The sequence below is a fragment of the Scyliorhinus torazame genome, chromosome 4, assembly GCF_047496885.1.
Source record: "Scyliorhinus torazame isolate Kashiwa2021f chromosome 4, sScyTor2.1, whole genome shotgun sequence".
Lineage (NCBI taxonomy): Eukaryota > Metazoa > Chordata > Chondrichthyes > Carcharhiniformes > Scyliorhinidae > Scyliorhinus > Scyliorhinus torazame.
The window spans coordinates 325,002,329-325,023,519 of NC_092710.1; the positions used below are offsets into that span (position 1 = coordinate 325,002,329).

The window sequence follows — 21,191 nt, forward strand, 5'->3', positions numbered from 1 at the left end:
TAGCAACCATTAATTCAAATACAACCCCCAAAGAATACAACACTAAGTAATCCTAAAGCTGTCCTTTTAACATCCAGGAGACTTAAAAAACCTTTAAACAGAAGCACATCAGTTCAAGTCACTACTGAGAGAAGTTATTAGTTTTCAATCACGAAAGGATTGATTTACAAACATTTAGATTACAAAGAGAGAGACTCATACACCTTCTGGCTGTGATTGCAGCTATCTAGCTCTAAAAACAAAACTAAAACACACCCTGCAGCAAACAGCCTAAAATGAAAGTAAAAAGCTGACAGGCAGCCCCGCCCACCCACACTCTGACATCACTGATGAACACTTATTTCTGAAAGGTATATTTCTTAAACACCCATTTCTTAAAGGTACTCTCACATGACAGATGGAGATGGGCAAAGATGTTGTGGAGAGAAAGTCAAAATGTAAATGGGGATGATTAAGACTAATAAGGGTGCAGATAGTGACACATAAAGAGATTAGAATGTGTGAATGGCAGAACAAAGGTGAACAGTGGGTCAAAGGGCAAACTAGGAACAGGGAACAGATGGTCCACGTGGGGTGGGGGGAGAGGGGACAATGTTGAGGGAAAAACAGATCAATGGAAGAAATGAAGATTAATTGATCGGAAAAAAATGGGGTGAAGGTGGAGGAGAGAGCTCACAGTCTGAAGTTGTTGAACTCAATATTAAGTCCGGGAGGCTGCAATGTGCCTAATGGGAAGATGGGATACGGTTCCTCCAGTTTGCGCTGGGCTTCACTGGAACATTGCGGTAGGCTAAGGACGGACATGTGGATGTGAAAGCAGGGTGGTGAGTTGAAATGGCAAGGAACAGGAAGGTCTGGGTCCTGCTTGCGGTCAGATCGAAGGTGTTCTGCAAAACGGTCACCCAGTCTGCGTTTAGTCTCTCCAATGTAGAGTAGACCGCATTGGGAGCAGCAAATGCAATCGACCAGATTGAAGGAGGTGCACGTGAAGCAGTGCCGATCTTGAAAAGAGTGTTTAGGCCCTGGGAGGGTGAGCAGGAAGGAGGTAACGGGGCAGGTGTTACACCATCACTGATTGCCTGGAAAGGTGCCGTGGGAAGAGGGTAGGTGAGGTACCCTCAATAATGATGCTTAGAGATTAAACTGTAAAGAAGGCTTTATTAGGCTAATAACTATGCTACAGATTTGGACGAGAGCTGACTGCTATACAGGCCATGAGGCAGGCCTTTATGTATGGCTCCCAGATGGGCGGAGCCAGAGGCGGAGTCCCCAGGGTTCCAAGCCTGGTCTTAAAGGGGACATCACCTTACATGATGATAAGGCAGTAACCATTCATCACATTCACGCCCTGTTTAAAAAGGAGTCCGGCGGGGGTGAAGTGCCATCATAGGTCCATCCGTCTCGGCGGCCGGATCGTCCTCCTCGATCTCCTCAGTTCGGGCGGTGGTGCGGCGGGCACGGACGTCCCGGTTGAGGGCACATCCGGGAGCACAGCGGTCGGAGCTTCGGTCCGGGTCGGGGCATAGGAACTAGGCAGGGCCGGGGGTAGCGGAGCCGGCGCCGGCGGGGCGTGTCAAGGGGGGGCGCACGGTAGGAGCTCACCAACGGGTGGTAGGGCCGGAAGGGGGTGTGTTGTATGGGGCGACGGGTCCTGCAGGGGAGCGGCGCGGGAAGGGGCGTTTGTGGTGGAGGATCCAGCGGGCGCCAGATCCCGGAGGGAAACCGTATCTTGCCTGCCGTCGGAGTACTCCACGTAGGCGTAACTGGGGTTGGCGTGGAGCAGTCGGACCTTTTCAACTAGGGGGTCCGTTTTATGGCTCCTCGCGTGCTTCCGGAGAAGAACAGGTCCCGGAGCCGTCAGCCAAGGTGGAAGCGAGACCCCGGAGATAGACTTCCTGGGGAAGAGAAACAATCGCTCATGAGGGGTCTCATTTGTGGCCGTGCAGAGGAGTGACCTAATGGAGTGTAGGGCATCGGGTAGGACCTCCTGCCAGCGGGTGGTTGGGAGATTTCTCGACCGCAGGGCCAGAAGGACAGCCTTCCACACGGTCGCGTTCTCCCTCTCCACCTGCCCGTTTCCCCGTGGGTTATAGCTGGTCGTTCTGCTCGAGGCGATGCCTTTGCTGAGCAGATACTGACGCAGTTCATCGCTCATGAACGATGTACCCCGGTCGCTGTGGATATAAGCAGGGAAACCGAACAGGGTGAAGATGCTGTGCAGTGCCTTAATCACCGTGGCTGAGGTCATGTCGGTGCAGGGAATGGCGAATGGGAAACGGGAGAACTCATCGATCACGGTGAGGAAATAGGCATAACGGTTGGTGGACGGGAGGGGCCCCTTGAAGTCCACGCTCAGTCGCTCAAAGGGGCCCGAGGCCTTCACGAGCCGAACCTTGTCTGGCCGATAGAAGTGCGGTTTGCACTCCGCACAGACCTGGCAGGCCCTGACCATGGCCTTGACCTCCTTGGTTGAGTAAGGTAGGTTGCGGGACTTGATGAAATGGACGAGCCGGGTAACCCCCGGGTGGCAGAGGTCATTGTGGATGGCTTGCAGGCGGTCCTCCTGCGCGTTGGCGCATGTGCCGCGGGACAGGGCATCTGGGGGCTCGTTGAGCTCCCCTGGACAATACTTGATATCGTACAAGTAGGTGGAGAGTTCGATCCTCCACCTCAAAATTTTATCGTTTTTTATTTTGCCCCGTTGCGTGTTATCGAACATATAGGCGACCGACCGTTGGTCGGTGACGAGGGTAAACCTCCTACCGGCGAGGTAGTGTCTCCAGCACCGCACAGCCTCCACAATGGCTTGTGCCTCCTTTTCGACTGCAGAGTGTCGAATCTCGGAGGCGGTGAGGGTTCGGGAGAAGAACGCTACTGGTCTGCCTCCTTGATTGAGGGTAGCAGCCAGGGCGATGTCTGATGCATCGCTCTCTACCTGGAAAGGGATGGTTTCGTCCACCGCATGCATGGTGGCCTTGATGATGTCGGCCTTGATGCGGTAAAGGCCAATTGAGCCTCAGCCGAGAGGGGAAAAGTGGTGGTCTTTAGGAGTGGGCGGGCTTTGTCCGCATACTTGGGGACCCACTGGGCGTAAAGGAGAAAAGCCCCAAGCACCGTTTGAGGGCCTTGAGGCTGCGGGGGAGAGGGAGTTCCTTAAGGGGGCGCATGCGGTCAGGGTCGGGACCTAGGACCCCGTCTTCCACGACATAGCCGAGGATGGCCAGCCGGGTGGTGTGGAAAACGCATTTGCCCTCGTTATAGGTCAGGTTAAGGGCTCGGGTAGTCTGGAGGAACCTTTTGAGGTTAGCGTCATGGTCCTGCTGATCATGGCCGCAGATGGTGACATTGTCCAAGTACGGGTATGTAGCCCGCAAACCGTTTGGTTCATCGCCCTTTGAAAGACTGAGACCCCATTTGTGACACCAAAGGGGACCCTGAGGAAGAGGAAGAGCCGGCCGGCTGCTTCGAAGGCAGTATAGAGGCGGTCTTTTGGTCGGATGGGGAGCTGGTGGTAGGCAGATTTGAGGTTGACCGTGGAAAAGACTCGGTATTGGGCGATCCGATTTACCATTTCCGCGATGCGAGGAAGGGGGTACGAATCAAGCTGCGTGAATCGGTTTATGGTCTGGCTATAATCCACGACCATCCGTTTCTTCTCCCCGGACCGGACTACCACCACTTGCGCTCTCCAAGGGCTGTTGCTAGCCTCGATGACCCCCTCTCCCAGTAAACGCTGGACCTCTGACTTGATAAAAGCCATATCTTGGGCACTGTAGCGCCGGCTCCTGGTGGCGACGGGCTTACAGTCAGGAGTGAGGTTAGCGAATAGCGAGGGGGGTGCGACTTTCAGTGTCGCAAGGCAGCACACCGTGAGGGGGGGCAAGGGTCCGCCGAACTTCAGTGTCAGGCTTCGGTGGCTGCACTGGAAATCCAGTCCGAGCAGCAGGGGGGCACAGAGGTGAGGGAGGATATAAAATTTGAAACGGGTGTATTTGGCACCCTGGATCGAGAGATGCGCAATACAGTACCCCGTGATTTGTACCGAGTGGGACCCAGATGCGAGGGCTATGGTTTGGGATGTGGGATGGGTGCGTAGGGAGCAGCGCCTTACCGTTTCAGGGTGGATAAAGCTCTCCGTGCTCCCGGAGTCGAAGAGGCATGCAGTGTCGTGCCCGTTGACCTGGACCTGCATCATGGAGTTCTGCAGGTGTTTTGGCCGAGTTTGATCGAGGGTGATCGCACCCAGTCGCGGGTAGTCGGAGTCGTAAAATGGCCGCTGCCGTTGGTCGCACGTGTCGGGTCAAGAAGATGGCCGCCGACCAGATGGCCGCTCCCATGATTCGCACGAGGCTGATGACGCGTCAGAAGAGGACGTGTCGGGTCGGTGCGCAGCAGCATTGTGAGGCCTGTGGGCCTGAGAGCCTGATTTTCGGGCCGGCTGTTCTTTGTTTTTCTGGCCCCTGGGTCTGGCCAGGCAGACCCTCGCAAAGTGCCCTTTCTTCCCGCAGTCGCTGCAGATCGCGGAGCGGGCTGGGCAGCGTGGGCGTGGGTGCTGGCCCTGCCCGCAGAAGTAGCAAGGTGTGCCCCCATGGTGAGCGGGTCGCCGCGTGGCGCAGGCCTGTAATACGGGCGAGTCTGAGGAAGTCCGGGGGGGGCTGGCAGAGTCCGCGGGGTACGTACCCAAGTTATGTCAGGCCACCTCCAGCGAGGAGGCGAGCGTTAGCGTCTCCTGGAGGTCTTTTGCCCCGTTTTCGAGCAGTCGCTGCCGGATGTAGGTCGAGCGGATGCCGGACACGAAAGAATCTCTGATGTGCAGGTTCATATGGACTTCCCCTGTCACATCCTGATGGTCACAGTCCCTGGCCAGCGCGGTGAGTTTCTCAACAAACTCGTCGAGCGATTCCCCCGAGCGCTGCCGGCAGGTAGAGAGCAGATGCCGGGCGTGCACCTCATTGACGGGTTTGACAAACCGCTTGCGGAGCAACTCAATCGCTTCCTCATAAATCGTCGCCTTTTCGAGCGTGGCGGAGATTCTGTGACTCACCCGGGCGTGGAGTAGACGCAGCTTGCGTGGCCCCAGGATGGGAGTCTCTGCGGAGTCCAGGTAGGCCTCGAAGCACCGCAGCCAGTATTTAAAAATTTCCTTTGCCTCCGGCGTTCGAGCTTCCAGATTGAGCTTCTCTGGTTTTAGGCCTGCGTCCATCCTGAATCTAGTTTAGCCTAATAAATTGAGGTACCCTCAATAATGATGCTTAGAGATTAAACTGTAAAGAAGGCTTTATTAGGCTAATAACTATGCTACAGATTTGGACGAGAGCTGACTGCTATACAGACCATGAGGCAGGCCTTTATGTATGGCTCCCAGATGGGCGGAGCCAGAGGCGGAGTCCCCAGGGTTCCAAGCCTGGTCTTAAAGGGGACATCACCTTACATGATGATAAGGCAGTAACCGTTCATCACAGTAGGGTAATGGAAGTGATGGAGGAGTGGACTAGGATATCCCGGAGGGAACGGTCCCTGCGGAATGCTGACAGGGGGAGTGAGAGGATGATGTGTTTGGTGGTGGGGTATTTTGCTGTGGTGCTTTTGCGATACAGATGCACTGCAGTGGATATTACAGAGCTGAGCTGAGGTTTTTAAACATTGTAACTGTCGGATAATCTCAGCCATATGTTTTGTATAACCAGCACTTTGTGGTAATCTGCATGGCTGGAAAGCATACATCAACTTGCAGCTATACATCTCCACTCATGTCCAACAGGGATTCGATGGGCCGAAAGGCTTCCTTCTATGATATAAATAACCCCACGATGCTAACTCCAAAATGGCCGATAAAGTTATTTTTCTGAAGAGCAGTCACGTTTGCTTGGCAGGGTCTGCAGACTGCAACGCCATAACGTTCACATCATCTGTTTTCATGCAAAGTGTTTACCCGGACACCAGGGAGGGTTCCTCTGCTCTGCTATCTGCACCGTTAAAATGTTTCTCGCCTCCCAACTTGTCTGAACTCTCAGAGGCATTAAGGCACAGAAGGAGGTCCTTCAGCCCATCGAGTTCATGCTGGACCCCTGCAGAGCAATCCAGTCGGTCTCACTCCCCCACTTGTTCCTTGTAGTCCTGAAAATGTATTCGTTCTTCCGGTTTCCCTTTAACATTATTACATTTGTTTCCGCTTCCATCACATCCGTAGGTCGCAAGTTCCAGGTCATTACCGCTCACTGTGTAAAAACGTTTTGCCTCTTCCTCCTGCATCCCTTGCCCAAAATCTTCAACCTTTGTATCCCCCACCCCGACATCTTAGTATCATCAGTTAATCAGGAGAGATTTTACTTTAAGCCTGTCATAATAGTGTAACGTCACCGTAGTCCCAGATGACCATAGTCTGCTTTCCCTTTGAGGGGGAGAGCTGACTGGTGGTGATTTAACCTGAGGATCACCACATCTCAGGCCAGGGGCAAGGTTGAGAATGCGTGGTCTTCATGAATAACCTCAGCCAGCACATCATGAACCAGCTGTGCGCCCAACTGAGCTAAACCAGCACCCCATTATCTTATACACCCCAGAAATCTCCCTTCAATCTCCTTTGCTCCAAGGGGAATGACTCCAGCCTAATTTTGTAACTTGAACCCCCATCCCGAGGACCTGTCTGGTAAAACTGCTCGAGATCATCTCAAAGACCCTCACATCTTCCCCAAAGGGCTGTTGAGCAGAACCGGATGCAATACGGTAGTTACGGCCTAAACAGAGCTTTAGAAAGGTTCAGCACAACTTTCCTCCTTTTGTACTTCTGAAGTCTTAAGATCTCGTACGCTTTGCCTGCCAGTTTCTCAATATGTCCTGCCACCTTCAAATTTTCATGCACATTCACCCCCAGCACTCTCTGACCCAGCACATTCTTTAGAATTGTGCCATTCAGGGGCTGGTTTAGCACAGGGCTAAATAGCTGGCTTTGAAAGCAGACCAAGGCAGGCCAGCAGCACGGTTCAATTCCCGTACCAGCCTCCCCAAACAGGCGCCGGAATGTGGCGACTAGGGGCTTTTCACAGTAACGTCACTTGAAGCCTACTTGTGACAATAAGCGATTTTCATTTCATTTCATTTCAGTCGACATTTGCCTCTCCCCACCCCTCCAGCCAAAGTGCATCAACTCACACTTTTATTAAATCCCACTTGTCAGTCCGCTCTTCAATTCCTCTGCTCCTATGCGGTGGGTTGGCCAGTCTCGCAAGAGGCGCTACAGTTAGCTTCGGTGCTGCTGGCCACCGAGATAGGGGAAATCACTCAAGGTTTCCCGCCCTCAACAGCCCCAGTGAGTGCTTCGAGCGTGGACAGGGCTGGGCTCAGCAGAGATGCCCACCACAATGAGGAGCCAACATCCTGCAATGCAACAACAACTTGCATTTATATATCGGCTTTAATGCAATCAAATCCCCACAGCACTTCAGGGGCAATATCAATCAAAATGTAACACCCAGTCACACGCCGAATACAAGGGAGACGAGTAATCAAAGAGATAGATTTTAGATTTGAAGGCGGGTTCTGAAGGTGGGAGAGTTGGAAGAAGTGGATTGGTTTAGAGAGACAAGAGCTTGCAGCCTCGGCAGCTAACAACATGGACGCCGTGGTGGAGTGATTAAAATTGGGGGTTCCTGAAGCCTGAACGCGAGGAGTGCAGTTATCTTGGCGGGTGATAGAGATGGAGGAGGGAGTGGTCAGGTGAAGGCGGGATTTGAAAACCAGGACGAGAATATTATAATTGAGGCTCTTTGCTCAAATGGGAGCCAATGGAAGTCAGTAAGTTACGGATATCCCACAAATACTGCCGATCCGAATTTACAAGCCAAGCGAAGTTGCTCCGCTGGGGTCTGTCAATGCTCCTGAAGCTGTGGCTCAGTGTGAGTCACCATCTTCAGAGGAGATGTGGGGAACTTTCTCCTTTATTGTCTCTTTAGGAAATGAATGTTCGACAATGATATGGCTGTGTCATCTGACAGCTTTGATTCTGACAGATTGAGGCTTTTCTTTCCGACGATCCACTGGAGGGCTGACCTTCAACATTCGGCCCTGTCTGTTTCCATTTACTGTCGACTTCTGGTGTGAGGAGTTTCCAAACAGTGTCAGTGTTCCAAACCCTTCTGCTCTTGCCAGACAGTAAGGGAGTTGATTTGAACAAGAGTCAGCATGAACAGATTGAATTGGAAATTTTCTTTGCCCCACCATTGGCGGCCGTGCCACCAGCTGCCTGGGTTCAGATTTTCCTCTCTAAACTGCTTCACGTTCATCCCTCTGTCTCTTATTCGCTCATCCTTTTGGATGGCCCTTGACATCTATCTCTTTGACCAAGCTTTTGTTCACCTTTCCTCATGTTTCGTTCTCTGGCGCGGCTTCTGTTCACCTGATCAAGCACCTGGAGGTGTTTTGTTGTACGAAAGGCGAGTTGGTGTTGTTGATGTTGAAGTGGGTTGACAGCACTGCTCCCCCCTTCAAAACTGTCTTTGGGCAACACCTGTAGATAGAGCTCTGAAGGACGAGTCACACCGACACAAAACGTAAACTCTGTTTCTCTCTTCACAAGCACTGCCTGACCTGCTGGGTCTTTCCGGCATTTTCTGTTGTCATTTGTGGGTGGGCCTCATTGTATCAATTCCCCAAGCATAGGCCTTCTGTCCAACTCTGTTTCTGACGATTACATTCTCACATTATCACATTACTCGATCTCTTCTGATGACCAATTTGATGAATGTGCTGACTAGAGTCAGTGATGAGCCCAACAAAGCTAGAATATTATAATCTCAAGTGTGAGGTATGGTGCAGTGGGAATGCTACATCAATCTTCAGGTGCCTGAGTTACCGAGAGGGGAGATTCCCATAACCTCATCGCTATCTCGCGATGACTGTGGGAAAAATGAATGTGTACGGATATGAAATGAAATGAAATGAAAATCGCTTATTGTCACAAGTAGGCTTCAATGAAGTTACTGTGAAAAGCCCCTAGTCGCCACATTCCGGCGCCTGTTCGGGGAGGCTGTTACGGGAATTGAGCCGTGCTGCTGGCCTGCCTTGGTCTGCTTTCAAAGCCAGCGATTTAGCCTGGTATTGGGTGAGGGCAGGTTGGGCCCTTCTCTCATGGTCTCCCTGATCAGCTGACCCATCTACACTCAATGTTCCCACATGGATACTCGTTGGAAGACTGCTGCTTCCCAATGGGTTCCTCCACCATCAATGTGCGGGCTGTCATTGAGCAGAAACTCAAACTGTACCAGCCATAGTGTGGCTGCTGGTGCAGGTGACAAGCTCAGAATTATCCAGTGAGCGATTAACATCCTGATTCACCAGAACCTCTCCAACATCCATGGGCATAAGGCGGGCGATCGAGTACTTTCCTGCAGACCTGCAGTTCCACAAAACTCAAGAAGATCAGCAACACCCAGAGCAAAGCAGCTCCCTTGGATTGGAATGCCTTTCAGCGCTTTGATTTCCTCGACTATCTGCACACAATGGTTGTCTAGGGCCGAGAAGGACAAACATAGCAGCCGAGGTAGGTTCCCTCGTTAAAAAAACTCCGTTACACTTACAACGAGTTCTGCAAACCTGGCGTTGAGTTCGTCGGCGGGCGGGATTGGAAGCGAGAATTCCAGAAGCTGAAGTGGCACACTGCTGTCCTTGAATGTGATCTCCGGGTGATCACTGCTCTGGAAGCAGCAAAGAAATCCCAACACATGTCTGTTCCTTTTGCGTGGCGCCATCATCACTGTCTGACGTGCTAGCTATAGCTCATGATCTGTAAAAAGGATGGAAAACGGGAACAGTGAGTAAGTGTCACTTTGTCTAAAGTACGTTCCTAGAGAAGAATATTAGCCCCCATAAACTTGATACGGTGATACCATGGCTACGCCAGTGGGCCAGTGATGAGTTCAAATCCCACCTTTGGCCGTTTAAGAATCTTAATTCAGCTTTGAAATTTGGAAACAGGAAACAGCATCAGTAAAATTGACTGTGAAAATATCGGAGGATCGTGAGAATGTAAATGGCTCACTAACATCCCCTTAAGGAAGGGAAGCCAATCCCACCCCACTATGGTTGACTGACACTGGTGATCCAGCAAGCTCCTCAAACCGATGGTGCAAAAAGATGGTTCACCACAGCCTTCCCAGGGCAACTGGAGATGGGCACTAAACGGTAGCCTTGTCAGGCCAGTATCAGCAAAGGTGACTGAAACTATTGAGCTGCTGTAAGCGGGTTCACTGATGTCCTTTTCAGAAGGACGTCTGCCAGCCTTATCCAGTCTGTGACTCCAGACCACACCAGTGTGAGGAGACGGTGACTTGGTGGTAATATCACTACTAGATTAGTAATCCAGAGGCCCCGGCTCATACTGTGAGGACATAGGGGCTCAAATCCCACCAGGGCAGCTGGTGGAATTTGAATTCAATTAATAATTAGCACTGTAGCATAGTGGTTTGCACTACGGTTTCACAGCGCCAGGGTCCCAGGTTCGCTTCCCGGCTTGGGTCACTGTCTGTGCAGAGTCTGCACATTCTCCCTGTGTCTGCGTGGGTTTCCACCGGGTGCTCCAGTTTCCTCCCACAAGTCCCGAAAGACGTGCTGTTGGATGAATTGGACATTCTGAACTATACTTTATACTTGGAGGCCTACAACACAAGTGCAGTCATGCTTCAACTACAGAAATGCCTACTTAGCCCACACCTCTGGAGTACTGGAGCCGATCTGGGCACCACATCTGATGGAGAATATATTGGCCTTGGGAGGGGTGCAGTGCAGGTTTGCTAGAGTTATACCTGGGGAGAGGAGTGCGGATGTTCCCCTCTCAGAACCGAATGGGGAGGCGGGTCAAATTCCAGGGCTCAGGCCTCATGGGTCCTGTAGAGATGGGTCTGCCACCCAATTGGTGGAGACAGGGGCAGGAAATGAGGTGAGACACCAAGGAAGTGGGTCACATTCTGGACTTATTCGGCAGTCATTGCTGTAGCTGCTGTTTGCAAATCATATCTCAGGAGAAAAGTTGCTAAAGTTCAAATTTCCCACCTTTCGGAAACCGGGACAGGGTAGAACCAGCGATAAAATCACTGATTTTAAAGAATGGATAAGACTTCCCCTCCCCTGCCCAGCCATGCTCAGGCTCTTCAGTGCTACTCTGAACTGCATTTTCCCACATTTGCTTACATCTGGTCCACTTAAAATTGGAAAGCTTACCAGGGACGGGCTCTTAACGAACACACATGTGTCTCGTCGATAGGGGAGGTGTTCCGAAGCCAACTCTCTCCTCCAGCCTCAGGAAGATGGAAGAGGGCGGGAAAGGGGGTGGAAATGCTGGCTGTATGGTGGCCATTTTGTTTGCTGCCCACTTCCTTTTTCGTTTGATCGGGAACTGGAAAATTCTAGCCCCTGACTCCAGGAGTTCAATTACAATGAGAGAAGTGTTGAAACCTCCACACAAACGAGGGTTGTGTTCTTTGTAATTTAGAAGGTTCAGGGTGATTTGATCACAGCTTCCAATGTATTCAGGGTGACAGATCGGGTAGGCACAGAGGCACCACTTCCACTGGTGAGAGCATTTAGGATTCAGGGGCGTTGTCTAAACATTAAAGCCAGATCTTTCAGAAGTGAAATTAGGCTGCGCTTCTACAGGAAAAAGTGGTGGTTAAGTTTGGAGCTCTCGTGCACAAATAGCAACTGATGCGAGATCAACTGTTAGTTTTAAATCTGAAGCTGATAGTACCTAAGGTTAATCAAAATCTGACAGATTGTGAGGCAAAAGTAGGTATATGGAGTTGGGTCCCGGATCAGTCATGATCTCACTGGATGGCAGAGGGGGGAGGGGCTGAATGACCGCCTCCTGTCACAGTATTGTTATGTTTCTACCACCATGGTTGAAAAGGACTGGACAAAAGAGGAGACTTGGTGATGTCAAGCATGAGTATTAAATGATTGCAGATTTATGTCAGGCGATTCTTTGAAGGGACGTGGGTTCAGATGCAAATCAGCCATGATCTATTTGAATGAAAGAGCATGTCTGAGGGGCAGAATGGCCTCCACCGGTTCCTAATGTTCCTACGAAGATAAAAGACTAGCATACAGGAGGAGCTCCACAGATGAGCGGTGTTGTACTGGGGTTTTCTGTCAACACTTCAACAACCTTTCCTCATTCAGTGGCCTGAAGTGAAACAAGAAGGTGGTTTTTTTTTTGTGTTTGGCAAGAGGCTTTGTATAATCACTGTTCTATAAACATTTTAAGCTTTTAAACTGAAAACGAACTCCGAAACAAATTATCGAAAGGATGGTGAAATGGTAAATCACTCACGGGCGCGTAGCGGGTGAAACTCTAATCATGGATGTTGCAACCACTATCATCTCCCTTTGTAACACATGCAGAACAAAGCTGCCAGAGAACCAGATGGTCACACTTCAGCTCTTCCAACATGCTCTTCTAATCGTCCGAAGGAATCAGGTGCGATAGTGCTGCCAAACTACTGCCAAGACATTACTACAGCCGTCTCCCCCTGCCAAGCAAAGGGGCTCTTTCTTTTTAAGGAAGTATCTTGTCGTGTGGATGGGGGAGGCTGCACAGAGCATCAGGTCTCAATGGAGGGTCTAGACTTTTAGGTCGGAGTATCAGTGCGTGAATTACATGTGAATGCTATGTTGCCGGAACTTCAAAACATGCGGTTACGTAGTTCCTTGTTAGTATGACTTAAAAACACGTGAAAAGTTTGGCCCAATCTCCTAGCCTATCGATATCCATCTGTAAAATATTCAGCATCTCTTCCCTGCCTGCTTTCCAATCTATTTTAGTAACATCCGCAAATGTTGCTCGATTACACTGTCCCTACTTGCAGATCATTTCTATAAATTGTACACGGTCGCATAGTAGTTAGCACTATGGCTTCACAACTCCAGGGTCCCAGGTTCAATTCCCGGCTTGGGTCACTGTCTAAGTGGAGTTTGCACGTTCTCCCCGTGCCTGCATGGGTTTCCTCCGGGTGCTCCGGTTTCGTCCCACACGTCCCGAAAGACGTGCTGTTAGATAATTTGGACATTCTGAATTCTGCCTCTGTGTACCCGAACAGGCGCCGGAGTGTGGCGACTCGGGGCTTGTCACAGTAACTTCATTGCAGTGCAAATGTAAGCCTACTTGTGACAAGAAAGATTATTATTAGTGGTAGTTGAGATCCAAGGACTGACCCCTGCGGCACCCCACTAGTTACAGTTCACCAGCCAGAAAAGGACCATTGATCCCAACTCTCTGCTTTCTGTCAATCAGCCAATCCTCAATCCAATCTATTACTCTACCCCGAATCCATTGCTATTTCACCTTCTGGATCAGTCCTTTATGCAGCACCTTATCAAACACCTTCTGGAAGTCCAGATATACCACATCCACAGGTTCCCCATTATCCACCTTGCTGGTTACATCCTCAAAGAGCTCAAGAAAGCTCAAGCATGACTCACCCATCATAAAACCATGCTGACACTGGTGGATTGAGCTCTATCTTTCCAAATGTTCAGTCATATCCTCCTTAATGATTGATCCCAGCAACTCCCCCACCACCGAGATCAAGCTTCCACTTTTTGCCGCAATCCCTTTTTGGCAGGGGCATCACATTAGCGTGTTTCCAATTAACCGGGACCCTTCCAGAATCCAGGGAATTCTGAAATATCATAACCAATGCTTCCACTATCTCTGCTGCCAACTCCCTTAATACCCTCGGGTACAGGCCATCAGGTTCCGGAGACATATCTGCCATTAATCCGATCTGTTTAGCACAGGGCTAAATCGCTGGCTTTGAAAGCAGACCAAGGCAGGCCGGCAGCACGGTTCGATTCCCGTACCAGCCTCCCCGAACAGGCGCCGGAATATGGCGACTAGGGGCTTTTCACAGTAACTTCATTGAAGCCTACTTGTGACAATAAGCGATTTTCTTTTCATTTCATCAGTTTATTCAATATTGCCTCCATAGTGATGGTTATTGCACCAAGTTCCTCTGCATTAACTGTCATTTTTGGAAACTGTTTTATTATCTTCTGTGAAGACAAAGGCAGAATATTGGTTCAGTGCCTCTGCCATCTCTGTCTTCCCCATTATAACCTCACCAGTATCAACCTCTAAAGGTCCAACGTGTACTTTAGTTACTCTCTTCCTCTTTGTATACATTTAGAAGCTTTTGGTGTCAATGTTTATGTTTTCCGGTGTGACTTCAAGCACTGTCCTAACCCCGGCCTGCCGACTGAATTTATTTTGAGGGTGTCATGTCTCTGCAGTACAGAAACAAGGACGGCACAGTCACACTAGAATTGCTCCTCCAACAATAGATAAAGCTGAATCTGTGTCCTTGCTCCACAGCTGAAACAAAACTCCTCATTGGTATCATCAAAAGCTGCCAGGAACTGTCCAGCGCCAAAACAACAAAGGCCGAAGCATCTCCCAGCTGGGCTGCACAAACAGTGGCTACGGTGCGGGTAGAGGTGGGAGCAGAGAGCGAGCAACAATCATTTCACAAAGGCTTGTGTTGTTCTTGTTAACCCAGGTGACACCAAGCAGTTTGTGTCATCAGCTGGTGTGTGACAGACCACAGCCCAGTTATCAGTGGGAGCCTTCATCCCTAATACTGTTAAAAAGCACTGGTTACCGAGTTTTCAGAGATTTGGGTGACATTTCTAGACTCCAGGCCCAAATAATGGTTTAGCACAGTGGGCTAAAGAGCTGGCTTGTAACGCAGAACAAGGCCAGCAGCGGGGGCTGCTCAATTCCCGTCCCGGCCTCCCCGAACAGGCTCCGGAATGTGGCATCTAGGGGCTTCTCACAGTAACTTCACTGAAGCCTACTTGTGACAATAAATGATTATTATAATACCCCGTTTCCCTCACCCTTATCGTCACAAACAAAATCGCCTCAAGCAGGAATCAAATCTGTTCCCCCAGACTTGTTGTGAATCTCAACCCACATGTTTAGGGGCAGATTCCAAAGATTAATGATCTTCTGAGAGAAGAAATACCCCCTCATCTTCATCTTAAAGTGGGGGGGGGGGGCACTTATTTTTAAACTGTGCCCCTTAGTTCTCGATTCCCCCAGGAAAGAATCCATTCCGGTACCTAACCTGTCAAGACCCCTCAGAGTCTTACATTTTTCAATGAGGTCAGCTCGCATTCTTCTTAACTCCAGTGAGTATAGACGCAATGTATTCGACCTATCCTCATATAAGACAATTTCCGTCAGCACTGGAATCATTCTGGCAAATCTCCTCTGCACTTTCTCAATGTCCCTCACAACTATCTGAAAGTGTGGTGACCAGAACTGAATGCAATACTCTGGTGGCCCAACCTGCACTTTATAAAATGCCAATACCACTTCCCTGCCTTTGGACCCATTACCTCGAATTACAAAGCCCAAGATCCCATATGCAATGCCAAAATCTCTCTCAATATGCCCTGCCGCCTTCAAAGATCTATGTCTGTGAACTCGGAGGTTTAAAGTGAAATAAGATTTAGAACTCAACTTGCTAAGAGGGACACTCCGATTTGCAAAGAGGAACTAAGTCTGCCGAGTTTGCCCCACACTCTTGACCAGAGATAAGGGCTGGAAACTCGGAGAAAATAAAATAATGATCTTTCAGCAATGGCGGTGCACTATTGTCTAGCGTCTCTTTAACAGGGTTCTTATTGAATCGGAGTTATTGTGTGAGTACTTCACCCTCTAACGCATCTATCGACAGAAGCTAACTGCACCGATGTTTGAACAGAAATCTCCTGAGTGCAGACGGCACAGTTTGATAGAGAATTCCCAGGTGATGTGACTACATTGAAAATATTTCCTTAACTTAGCTCCGAGTGTGTCATTAATCTCTCAGCACTGCCTCTCAGGGTTCCAGCGAGGGTACTGCATCCAACAATCAGTTGTTTTGTAGAGAATTTTTATTTGCAAGACTCCACGCGAATTGCAAACTTCCTAATCGTTCAGGAAACCACAGACTAACTAGTCACACGTATGAAGTGGTAAAGTTAGAGCCTGTGAGTGCTCATTGATTTGAGGGCTGCTAGTTCCGAAGATTGGAGAACTGTTTACACTTTCTGACAGCCAAGGTTGGATTCACATTCTGAGCCCTGATTGGCCACCCAGGTCAGTTACCCTTACTCTTCTGTGTTGCCCTTAAAGGAACAATCACCATAAATATTTATTGTGAAGTATTGCACTGGTTGCAGGGGCTGGTTTAGCACAGTGGGCTAATTAGCTGGCTTATAAAGCAGAACAAGGTCAGCAGCGCAGGTTCAATTCCCATACCGGCCTCCCCGAAAAGGTGTCGGAATGTGGCGACTAGGGGCTTTTCACAGTAACTTCATTTGAAGCCTACTTGTGACAATAAGCCATTTTCATTCATTTCATTCACTGGATTTATCTTTAAATTATGAGTCTGCACGTTCTCCACGTGGGTTTCCTCCGGGTGCTCCGGTTTCCTCCCACAGTCCAAAGATGTGCAGGTTAGGTGGATTGGCCATGCTAAATTGCCCTTCGTGTCCAAAAAGGGTGAGATAAGGTGTGGGTTTGGGTAGGGTGCTTTTTCCAAGGGCCGGTGCAGACTCGATGGGCCGAACAGCCTCCTTCTGCACTGTAAATTCTATGATTCTATGAAATGCCTGTACTTATGAGGGGTGGATGTGTCAATGCTGAAGTTGTTTGTCAACTCTCGCTACATTGGGGTTTATTAGCCGCCACCCAACTATCATTTGGTCAATGATAATCAGAAGCATTTTATCGCCCCCGGTAACGTCAGCTGCTAGTTTATGGCTACTTCTTCTTCCCCTTTAAATCTCTGCAGCTTCGAGGTCCCAATCCCTCAGAGCCACAAGGGCCATCACAGCCTCGCGCAAAACATAGTCTCAGAGGATGAATCACCGAGCGTGCGGGGATTATCTGCTCAGTCATTTGAGATGTATTGTTGGAAAAAACATTTATGTTACACATTTAAATTTACCCTTGGCTGCCGTACAAGAATGAAGCCCACAATTAGTGCCTCAGTTTTGCGCCGGACATGCGGTGTTACTGGCAGAAATGATACAGCAGATTCATGGCACATTCAGTCCTCAGGGTTTAAAAATTAATCCCTTTGTAAAATATTATTATCACAGCTTCAGCACTGGCTGACTTTGGACTCTTCAAACTTGGGAGTCCACCGAAAATCTCCTGGTTGCATTTCACAAGTCCACTCACTCTCCACTGTGCCTTCATGTTGTTTTGCTCCCACTCCTGAAGACACCTTGAGATGGGGGGGTATTATTGTGCTACATCAAACACCTCCCTGATAACTCACTCAAGTGGTCATTTTTCATACATACAGGAGAGGTAAAAAGTGATTTGTGGTTCCCGGATCTCGTCACTGCGGGAGTTTCACTCACCCTATGGCAGCACGGTAACACAGTGGTTAGCACTGTTGCTTCACAGCGCCAGAGTCTCAGGTTCGATTCCCGGTTTGGGTCACTGTCTGTGCGGAGTCTGCACGATCTCCCCGTGTCTGCGTGGGTTTCCTCGTGCTCCGGTGTCCTCCCACAAGTCCCGAAAGACGTAGTTAGGTGAATTGGACATTCTGAATTCTCCCTCCCTGTACCCGAACAGGCGCTGGAGTGTGACGACGAGGGGATTTTCATAGTAACTTCATTGTAGTTCTAATGTGAGCCTACTTGTGACACTAATAAAGATTATTATTATGTCTGGTTCTGTCACAGCCTAATTGATCGGTCAATAAGAGACTGATTGCTGTAATTAGTCAACAACCCCCTTATCGTTGTTGTCATGCGACGACCGGGAATGTAGACAGTGAACCAGAAGGTCTAGCAAGTCCTGTGCTCCCATGTGCAAGTGCAGTCTATGAGCGACAGTGAGGTGGAATTGGAGATTTCAGTCCGCTCTCTCTCGCTGACATTCAATCCCACTGACTGCAGTGAAGTGGAACTTTGGGTGGGTGGGCGCCTGTCACATTACTGCCCAGAATGAATTTCTACCTTCATGCGCTCTAAACTGGCACATTTTTCACACCAAATAAATCAATGTCCCATATTTGCTTTGAAGCTCAAACTGCGTAACTTTAAACACAAATCTGTCTTGCAGCATAAAGACTAGAACAGCTGTGTCGTTTTTCTTAAATAAACATTTTATGGAGGTATTTTTGGTATTGTAACAACAACAAAATAAACAATGTACATGAAACTATAAACATAGTGCAAAAGCCGTCTCCCTTCCTTACAGGTCCCACCTTTATTAACCCTCTACTCTAAGCTATCCGCCCCCCCCCCCCCCTTCTGCTGATGATTAATTTTCCGCGAAGAAGTCGACGAACGGTTGCCACCTCCGGGCGAACCCTAACAGTGACCCTCTCAAGGCGAACTTGATTTTCTCCAAACAGAGAAAGCTAGCCATGCCCGATAGTCAGGTCTCCGACTTCGGGGGCTTTGAGTCCCTCCAAGCTAGTAGTATCCGTCTCCAGGCTACCAGGGAAGTAAAGGCTAGAACGTCTGCCTCTTTCTCCTCCTGGATTCCCGGGTCTTCTGACACCCCGAAAATTGCCACCTCTGGACTCAGTGCCACCCTTGTTTTTAACACCGTGGACATAAGAACTAGGAGCAGGAGTAGGCCATCTGGCCCCTTGAGCCTGCTCCACCATTCAATGAGATCATGGCTGGTCTTTTGTGGACTCAGCTCCACTTTCCGGCACGAACCCTTAATCCCTTTATTCTTCAAAACACTATCTATCGTTATCTTAAAAACATTTAATGAATGAGCCTCTACTGCTTCACTGGGCAAGGAATTCCATAGATTCACAACCCTTTGGGTGAAGAAGTTCCTCCTAAATTCAGTCCTAAATCTACTTCCCCTTATTTTGAGGCTATGCCCCCTAGTTCTGCTTTCACCCACCAGTGGAAACAACCTGCCCGCATCTATCCTATCTATTCCCTTCATAATTTTATATGTTTCTATAAGATCCCCCCTCATCCTTCTAAATTCCAATGAGTACAGTCCCAGTCTACTCAACCTCTCCTCGTAATCCAACCCCTTCAGCTCTGGGATTAACCTAGGGAATCTCCTCTGCACACCCTCCAGTGCCAGTACGTCCTTTCTCAAGGAAGGAGACCAAAACTGAACACAATACTCCAGGTGTGGCCTCACTAACACCTTATACAATTGCAGCATAACCTCCCTAGTCTTAAACTCCATCCCTCTAGCAATGAAGGACAAAATTCCATTTGCCTTCTTAATCACCTGTTGCACCTGTAAACCAACTTTTTGCGACTCATGCACTAGCACACCCAGGTCTCTCTGCACAGCAGCATGTTTTAATATTTTATCATTTAAATAATAATCCCTTTTGCTGTTATTCCTTCCAAAATGGATAACCTCACATTTGTCAACATTGTATTCCATCTGCCAGACCCTAGCCCATTCACTTAGCCTATCCAAATCCCTCTGCAGACTTCCAGTATCCTCTGCACTTTTTGCTTTACCACTTATCTTAGTGTCGTCTGCAAACTTGGACACATTGCTCTTGGTCCCCAACTCCAAATCATCTATGTAAATTGTGAACATGACATCTGCAAACGCCTGCCAAAATCCACTAAGCTTCGGACATGTCCAGAACATGTGGACATGGTTCACTGGTCCTCCCGCATATTTTGCACACCTGTCTTCCACCCCAAACAATCTGCTCATCCGGGCCACTGTCATGTGAGCCCGATGAACGGCCTTGAATTGTATCAGGCTGAGCCTGGCACATGTTGCGGACGCGTTGACTCTACTCAACGCGTCCGCCCATATACCATCCTCTATCTCGCCTCCCAACTCCTCCTCCCACCTGTGCTTCAGCTCCTCGGTCTGCGTCTCCTCTGACCCCCATAAGTTCCTTGTAAATATCAGAGACACTCCCTTCTCCTACCAGCCCTCTGGAAACCACCCTGTCCTGAATCCCCCTTAGCTGTAGGAGCGGGAAGGTTGATACCAGTTTACGTAGGAATTCCCGCACCTGCAGATACCTGAATTTGTTTCCCCTCGCCAACCCAAACTTCTCCTCCAGCGCCCTCATACTCGGAAAGCTCCCCTCTATAAACATATCCCCCATTCTCTCAATCCCTGCTTAACGTCATATCCGGAATCCCCCCATCCATACTTCCCAGGGCAAACCGGTGATTATTACAGATTGGAGACCAGACCGATGCTCCTTCTGCTCCCACATGTCTCCTCCATTGCCCCCAGACTCTCAGGGCCGCCACCCACCACGGGGCTGGTGGAGTACCGTGCCGGCAGGAATGGCAGAGACGCAGTTACCAACACCCCCCAGACTGGTGCCCTTGCATGAAGCTGCCTCCATACGCTCCCATGCCGACCCCTCCCCCCCCCCCCCCCCACCCACTTCCTGATCATGGCTATATTCACCGCCCAGTAATAGTTACTAAAATTTGGCAGTGCCAGCCCGCCTCTCCCCGACTCCGCTCAAGCATTACCTTCCTTACCCGCAGGGTCTTGCCCGCCCAAACAAAGCCGGTGATCACTTTGTTGACCCGTTTAAAAAGGACCACGGAATAAAGATGGGGAGACATTGAAATACAAACAGGAATCTCGGGAGGACCGTCATCTTCACCGTCTGCACCCTCCCAGCCAGTGACAACGGAAGCGCGTCCCACCTCCGAAAATCGTCCTTCATTTGGTCGACTAGTCGGGCCAGATTTAATTTATGCAGCCGGTCCCATTCCCACCCCACTTGAATGCCTAGGTACCTAAAGCTTCCCCCTACTAATCTAAACGGCAGCTCCCCCAATCGCCTCTCCTGTCCCCTCACCTGGAACGCAAACATCTCACTTTTCCCCATATTATGCTTATACCCCGAAAACTGGCCAAATTCCCCTAGAATCCTCATGATTTTTTTCATCCCCGCTATTGGGTCCAATACATACAGAAGCAGGTCATCTGCATAGAGCGAGAATTTGTGCTCCAACTCCCCCCCCCCCCCCTCCCCCCGGACCAGCCCCTTCCAGCCCCTTGAGGCTCTCAGAGCAATTGCCAACGGCTCTATAGCTAGCGCGAACAACAGTGGAGAGAGGGGGCATCCCTGTCTCGTCTCCCGGAGCAGTCTAAAATAGTCCGATGTTGTCCTATTCGTCCGTACGCTTACCACATGAGCAGGATACAGCAA

General features: G+C 49.7%; 1 protein-coding gene across 4 annotated transcripts in view; it reads right to left on the minus strand.

The window, feature by feature from the left end:
* Positions 1-21,191, minus strand: part of daam2 (dishevelled associated activator of morphogenesis 2) — a 458,630-nt gene that overhangs the window by 263,545 nt on the left and 173,894 nt on the right. For all 4 annotated transcript variants that reach the window (XM_072500175.1, XM_072500172.1, XM_072500174.1 and 1 more), the window contains one exon: positions 9,576-9,781. In XM_072500175.1, the coding sequence (XP_072356276.1) occupies positions 9,576-9,749 (174 nt within the window). In that variant the 5' untranslated portion in view covers positions 9,750-9,781. The remainder of the gene's footprint in view (positions 1-9,575; positions 9,782-21,191) is intronic.